This window comes from Ostrinia furnacalis, unplaced genomic scaffold, assembly GCF_004193835.3.
Source record: "Ostrinia furnacalis isolate ACB-3 unplaced genomic scaffold, ASM419383v2 OfSCF7352, whole genome shotgun sequence".
In the NCBI taxonomy this organism is placed as follows: Eukaryota; Metazoa; Arthropoda; class Insecta; order Lepidoptera; family Crambidae; genus Ostrinia; species Ostrinia furnacalis.
Window position 1 is genome coordinate 149,174 of NW_021137591.1, and position 8,419 is coordinate 157,592.

The following is an 8,419-nucleotide window of genomic DNA, read 5'->3' on the forward strand; positions in this document are numbered from 1 at the left end:
ACAGAATGACAGTATTGACAGGTAAATAATCCCAAACTTATTACTGAACAATGCCGACAAAGGCTGGCGCCCAATGTCCATCTGATCAGGTACATGCCCTTTAATTTTTTTAAACTGTTCCTTTTTGTGAAAAAATAAGACAAATAAAAGATGAAAGAAAACCATTTGTCACCAAGATTTATCTGTTGAAACGTCGGTAACGACTTTCTTAATTTACGAAATGGCTTAAAATCAATAGATCTTGATTGATAAGATGGCAATATTTTTTAAAGACGGGTCTTTTTGCCAAATTACTGTAAAACATTTTCAAATCGATAGTATCGGATATGAAAGATTTTTTTACAGCCCTAGACCGCCAACACTTTTAAAATGTGTTGAATTTAAATAAATCTCAGGTTTTCTTTATTTCCAATTACCGACTTATGCAGTCCTTATCTTCAATAACATAACTCGTTCCTTTTATCTTATCCCAATAGGATATTCTTCCGATAAACACTGAAAGTATGTTCACCATGGTATGGCATCGCGTTTTCTTATAAACAGCTTCAATAAATATATGCTTTATTCTATCTTTTGTGCGTTGGTTCTATTATTACTACCTACATAGGTACATAAATTTCAATTTTAATGCAATTGTGTACCCAAAAAGGAATTTTAAAAATGTATAGATAGAAAATTGTAATGAAATTTGGGGAGCAGCATAGTGAGATTGTGATCAGCTGATTAGCATATAATCACGATCATTTCCTAAAATAGCTACACCAAATTTGACATAACAATGAATATCTTGTTGTATTTTAATACTACAAATTTGACCATATTAAGTTGAAAACTAATAACAATTTATCAAACATGACGTTAGAATACAAATCTTATTTATGTTGGTCGTCTAGCCAAATTTATACCGAAAAGGTTATAACTCTTCACACATTTTTAAATTGGACGATACCCATGTTTCAAATCCAAATAAGCTGGTTTTATTGTTCTAACTACGTGACAGGTTAGCACTCAGGCCAGTTTCCTTTCATGCAGATTGGGAGTGACTTATAGCCGTTCTCCAAATCGATTATCGGGATCAATTTATGTCCGATTACTGAAAATATATCATCGGACTTCTCGAAGTCATCAAAATCGATGCGTGGGTACGAATATGCCCCTACGGCGGGTATGGGCGAAAACGATTGATCATTATTCATTTTGTGAACTGACAGATTGTGATGTGAAACACTTCGATGTAATAACTTTAACACGCTCCGGCGTCTCCTTGATAGATGTTTCGTGAAATAACAAAATGTTAACACGCGCCTCGTGAGGATGTGCCAGTAATGGCGTCATTGAGGACACATATCACATTTATGACTTTTGTTTGACAGTAATTAATTGCCGCCGTAGTCTTTGTCAAGGCAAAGTTCTTTGACTCGTGACCTCATCTCTCGTTTCTCAATCCTCTGTGTAAAATCTATTATCTAGCCTTGAGATTTTACTGATATGAAATTTTAAATGTCAGTAACAGATTTATAGGAACTAAGTTGGTCGAACCGTTAATGTTTTACCAGAATTCTGGTTTATTATCAGCAAAAGTCACTGTTAATTTATCTCACTGAGCAGCGACGCGTCAAAGTGACAAAAGAAAGCCAGAGACGCCGGTAAGGCATCTGTCTTTTCATAGTCAACTTAACTAAAAGGATTAAAATGATATCTTCCGTCGTCTGACAGCCAGTGTGGTCCGCCATGCGTTAACAGAACTCTTTTGTTAAAGCATTTAAGAATTTTGTTACCTTAATCTCTTAATGCCTTTAAGCGATAGTTGCTTTTTAATTTTAGCATTCGAATGGAAGGGTTACTTTGGAAGCATTAATCCAACCTTCCTGTGCGTAAGAGTGTTAGTGTACCTTTTGTTATTGTGTAGTTTCTTTTCATCTTGTGGTAAATTCGTTTTATTTTTTTGTAAATCTAATTCTTATAAAGGCCTTATAAGCTTGGCTGGGATTTTCTTGAGAATCCTATTAAGTTTTGTTTTCGTTTGCGGCAAAATATAGAGAAATATTTATGAGTCATTCGAAGAAATAAGTACGATGAATAATTATAAGTAGTTTTCAATCTGATTGGATACTATTATAGTAAATCCTAAGGCGATAAAAGAACTATTCTGATTAAACTTTCATTAATTTGAACTTCTATTAAATACAACATCTCAGTTTTGATAAGCCTCAACCATTTTGTTATTATTTCTTAGTATTCAAATCACTTTAAGCTCATAATTTTCTAGAAATGAAGCGTTCAATATTTATGAACTTACGATTGAACAATTTAAACTGCTAGTGAAAACTTTCGAAGCCTATTTAAATAAACGAGTTAAGTTCACAGTCGATTAAGATTACCTACCTACTCCAGCACACACGGTTTCCAAACTTCCTTTCGGTAAGGTTTCTATAAATATCGGTTTCTGCGAAAACTGTTGATAAGGCTTGAGATCGATATCACGGCATGCGGAATATGCCACCTTGCATGGCTTCGCGCTACGGCATTTCCCACAGAGTTGTGACACGAAAAATATTGCGCGCCCACCAAGGTACAAAAACAACACACGAAAAAATAACGTAACATCACTCAATATGTGATCGAGGAAAATAGGAGAGAAATTAAATACGTGGAAATCAAAGCCATACTTATTTATATTTTTAACGATTGACAGTCGCGTGTAAAGAGGTGCTTTTATTTATTTGTGTGTACAAACACACATAATGTTTAATAAATTAACTTATTTAGACATATTTTAAGTATTTATTATGTTATAAAAACAAATAATTTAAAAACACTAAAAGCGAGGCACAATAGAACTATAAAATCCGTACCACACTAAAATATAAAGTTTACCACACTAAAATCATTTCCAAAATATTTCACTATCACGAAAATCCAAATAAGAGTAAAATCATCCGATTCAAACATAAAACTAACCTAATCATAAAAGCCGTAATTATTCCACTAACGACTTAGCTATAACTAATAAACAAAGAGCGCAATACGACTTTAGGAAGCAGCTGATAGTTGCGTTAATTCAAAGTTTGCGGCGCGATACATACAGCCGATCGCTTTAAGCTCCGTAAAAAAATAATTTATTGTAATAAGTCGTCGTGAACATTCGCCACCGCTCGGCTCATCTCCCCCTGCCCCCTCCACTGATCGTAGACCCTACTCAACTGCAATGCCTCTACTCGCATTTAGTCGACTCGTAGCAGCGTCGAGGCACGGTCGCGCCACTCGACGCTCCAATCGCGCTTACGTTTCGGTGAAAACACGCTTATCACAAACACGAAACATAACAACACTCCGAGTAGTGACTATAGTAAAACCGAACATTACAAAACAAATCAAGTGCTACCTGAAAGTTGAAAAGTTTATGAACTAATCGTGTGAAAATTTTGTTTACGTGAACCAAAACTCTGAATCGGACTGTGAAATTCGGATTATATCATCATGTGTGATACAACTACAAGGACTATGTGCTAAATTAAAGCCGAAATAGACTTTATAAATTGATGGATACTTCACATCCGGCAAGGGGACCCAACGTACAAACGTCGACGGAAAAAACATGACACTGAGCCCACCGTGTCTTGTTTTCTTTCTTCCTTGATATTTGATTTCCCCCATAATGGCTTTTCACAACACTTCTTCTAAGAAACGACCCTTCGGCCAAATCCTGTTTTGGTTTGTTATTGGACTTGACATCGCCAACCAGAGCTCTTTGCCGCTGAAATATGAGGCTCCAGATGATTGCCAGTGGTGGCTAAGGGGTCCAAACGACTCCCACGAAGTTTCCCTCACATGTAAACTTCGAACAATAAATAGTGAGTTTGACACTACCAACTTCAGTGTCATCCCTTCAGAACACACCACCTCGCTCAGAATAGAATGCAATGAAGAAATGATGTACAAAAGCTCATTAGACGACCGAAGTTTCGCGCATTTAGTGAAACTGCGTGAACTTGTTTTGGATAACTGTAAAATTGGACGATGGCCGCCCGGCGTACTCTCCGGCCTGAGAGACCTCCGAAATTTAACGATCCGAACGAAAAACACGGAATGGGCTGCTATGAGCCTAGAGATAGCATCTGAGAGCTTTACGGCCGTTCGTCAACTGGAGAAGTTAGACCTCAGTTTTAACAACATTTGGTCGTTTCCCGAGAACTTGTTTTGCCCCCTGACTAATTTAGTGTACTTGAATGTGTCTTCAAACCGACTTCAAGATGTGAGTGATTTGGGATTCCGGGAGAGAGCTATGCATCAAGCTCTAATTAGTGAACAAGATGGATCTGCTCCTACAGCTGCATCTTTGCCACACGCTACGTGCTCTCTAGATATAGAGGTGCTAGATGCGTCAGATAATCACTTTGTGTTAATGCCAGATAATGGATTTATGGCACTCAGAAGGCTAAAAGAGCTACACATTCACGACAACGAAATTTCTATGGTGGCTGATAAAGCTCTATCCGGCCTAAAACAGTTGCAAATTATCGACCTATCGAACAACAAAATCGTCGCATTACCACAAGACCTGTTCAAAGATTGCCGGCCAGTCATCAAGGAAATATATCTGCAAAACAACTCAATAAGTGTGCTCTCATCCAGTCTATTTGCTAATTTAGATCAACTGTTAGCATTGGACTTATCCAACAACCATTTGACAAGTACTTGGATAAATGAGAATACTTTCACCGGTCTTATAAGAATGGTGCTTTTGAACTTATCAAACAACAGATTGACGAAACTTGATCCAAAAATTTTCAAGGATTTGTACACATTACAAATATTGAATGTTCAACATAATATGGTGGAAAGCATCGCAGCTGATACTTTTGCACCTATGAATAACTTGCACACGCTTATTTTATCATACAACAAGATATCTCATATTGATGCATACGCCTTGAACGGATTATATGTTTTGTCATTATTGTCCATTGATAACAATCACCTGGAAGAACTACATCCCGAAGCATTCAGAAACACATCGTCACTGCAAGATTTAAATTTGAATGGAAACCGTTTAAAGAAAGTGCCTATAGCTCTACGAAATAATAATATGCGACTCTTGAGAACACTTGATCTCGGCGAAAATCAGATAACATCGCTGGAAGAGCCGGGTTTCGTTGGTTTGCATAGCGTTTACGGCTTACGACTCATTGGGAATAAAATTGAAAACATAAGCAAAGATGTGTTTTCTGATCTACCATCACTACAAATTTTGAATTTGGCTCGAAATAGACTGAGGCACATCGACATGAGTGCCTTTGAAACATTAACTAATTTACAAGCCATTAGGCTGGATGCTAACCAACTCACAGACATCCAAGGCTTATTTGTAAATATTCCCTCTTTGTTGTGGTTGAACGTGTCAGATAACCAAATAGAATGGTTTGATTATGCTGTTATTCCCCCGGGACTTCAATGGCTGGACCTTCACAGTAACAACATCAAAGAACTACGAAATAACTATCGCATGGATAAAGAACTACGTCTACAAACGTTAGATGCAAGTTTCAATAAGATGACAAGAATATACACTTATTCAATCCCGAGCAGCGTAGAGTTACTGTTCCTGAATGATAATCAAATTACGCAAGTTGAAGCTCAAACTTTTGTTGGAAAAACCAATTTAACGAGAGTCGATTTGTATGCAAATCAGATAACTAGTATGGATCTCAATGCGCTTCGTCTAACTCCAGTCGATCCGGGGCGGCCCCTACCCGAATTTTATATTGGAGGGAATCCGTTTCAGTGTGATTGTACTATGGAATGGTTACAGCGAATCAACAAACTCGACCATCTAAGGCAACATCCTCGAGTAATGGACTTGGAGAGTATTTACTGCAAGCTGTTGTATAACAGAGAGAGGACTTATATTCCGCTCATCGAGGCGGAATCATCGCAGTTTTTGTGTACATACAAAACCCACTGTTTTACTTTGTGCCATTGTTGTGATTTTGACGCTTGTGATTGTGAAATGACGTGTCCGTCGAACTGTACGTGCTATCACGACCAACCGTGGTCGGCTAATATTGTGGACTGTTCCGCGGCTGGGTATTCCGAAATACCGAACAACATACCTATGGACGCTACTGAACTATATTTAGACGGTAACAATTTTGGTGGTTTAACAAGTCACGCTTTTATTGGACGTAAAAATCTAAAAATATTGTATGCGAATAACTCTAATATAGACGCTCTCTATAATAATACATTTAGTGGACTAAAACGCTTAACGATCTTGCATTTAGAGAAAAATAATATAAAAGAGTTGCTAGGTTTCGAGTTGTCGCCTCTGGAGAATTTACGCGAGTTACATCTACAAGACAATAAAATACATTATATCGATAATCGAACCTTCATGGAGCTGAGGCATTTAGAGGTGCTGCGCTTGGAAGGAAATAACATTTACGGCTTCGCAGTGTGGCAATTCACGATGAATCCATATTTGGTTGAGATAAGCCTTTCGCGCAATCCTTGGTCGTGCGACTGTCAGTATATGCATAAATTCCGAAATTGGTTTAAAAATAACCTCGGCAAAGTGGAAGATTCCGATAAGATCACTTGTGTATTCGATAATGTGACAAACGCCGTAGGACCGCATATGGCCGATTTCAATTCGTCAGTTTGCACGAGGCATGTCGGTGGAAGCTCTTCTATAATCGAAAATCAAGTCATAAACGATTACCTTCCACTGTTATTGATATCGTTATGCGTGTTCGTTTTGAGCTCTGTATTAATTTGTGGAGTATTTTATTGGCGCCGCGAGCTCCGAGTATGGATTTACTATCATTGTGGCTTCAGAATGTGTTATAAAAGCACAGCCTTCGATGACGAGGCCGACAAAGATCGTCTATTTGATGCCTACATAAGCTACAGTGTTAAAGACGAGGCGTTTGTCGCTCAGATGCTAGCGCCGGGTCTAGAATCGACCGACCCCAGTTTCCGTCTCTGCCTACATTACCGCGATTTTAACGCCTCGGCGTACGTCGCGGATACCATAATCGAGGCGGTGGAGTCATCAAAGAGGACCATAATAGTCCTATCTAAAAATTTCATCAACAACGAATGGTGTCGTTTCGAATTCAAGACGGCACTGCACGAGGTATTAAAAGAGAGACGAAGAAGACTGATAATAATATTGCTCGGTGAATTGCCGAATAGAGATATCGATCCGGAGCTGCGTTTGTGTTTGAAGGCGAACACGTGTATAGAGTGGGGGGATAGGCAGTTCTGGCAAAAACTGAGGTTCGCGATGCCGGACTTGAGGAAGTGTCAATACCACCGTTCGACAGTGAATATTTACGCTTCGGTGTCTCCGGTGGGGGCCGGGCGGGCGCCGGCGCCGCCCCCTCCGCCGCCGCCGGGCAAGCTCCCCCCTCTGCTGGGCGACGGGCTGGCGCTGCCGGCCGGCGTCCACGCACGCGATGCGCACTCCCACCGCATGCCGCCGCACGCGCAGCTTTGGGCGTAGCGTATGCTCCAACGCAGGTAACCGACACAGTCCATACTTGCAACGCTTAAGCGTATTAGTCCAACAAAGTGATATATTCTTTAAGTTGTTCCATATTTATTGTATTTAGGATTTTTTGTCGCATTCAAAAACTGCATTTATTTGTATATTATTAGAACGCTAGTTTTTGTTTTAGTTGTTAATGATTTCCTAATTTCTGCGATAGTATTTATAGGGAAAACATGCAATTGTAAATAATAAGACGTTTTATGTACATACATCACACTAGGTGACTTCCGTACCAATACATTTATTTTTGTTCTGCTTAATTTATTATAATGCCAAAGTTAAAACTATGTACAGATTATAATGTTAAGAAGCATTGTTATAAAAGGATATTATTGTCGTGAAAAAGAGACTGTAAATAATTTTAATTTTGTACATAATATTGTGTAAATACTAAACGATATAATTATCAAAAAGAACATGAAATACAAAAATTTACAAAATTTTATTTGTTTTTGTTTCATTTTATTTCCTTTTATTTTTATGATCTATTTTATTTTATGAAGTTAGCCTCCAGTAGAATAACACAAAGTTCATTATGCTGGTCATAAAACATTCAGCGTAATTTTTTGCATGAACTGTCTTGAAGGAGGAATATGCCAAAAGTTTTTATTTTACTTTAAAAGTTCGCATGAAAACAGCTTCTTAGAGAACATGGAATAATTTATGTTGCCGATGCTGTACACTAACGTTATACCATTTCCTTGTAGCTTTTGCCTTAAAGAGAAGTTTACATANTATACATAACAAGTAAGTCCTTACAATGGATCTTAACTTAGAATTAAATGGAAATTAATTTTATAGAATATCATAGATTTACACAAAGACCGACATCTACAAAAATACTTTTAACACCACACAAACGAT

The 8,419-nt window shown here is 38.0% G+C and overlaps 1 protein-coding gene across 1 annotated transcript; it reads left to right on the forward strand.

The window, feature by feature from the left end:
- Positions 1 to 3,232: 3,232 nt before the first annotated feature.
- Toll-6 (Toll-like receptor 6) lies at positions 3,233 to 7,888 on the forward strand. The gene has a single exon (XM_028320149.1). It carries the CDS (start codon positions 3,659 to 3,661, stop codon positions 7,505 to 7,507), a length of 3,849 nt encoding a protein of 1,282 aa, XP_028175950.1. The 5' UTR covers positions 3,233 to 3,658; the 3' UTR covers positions 7,508 to 7,888.
- Positions 7,889 to 8,419: the final 531 nt, after the last annotated feature.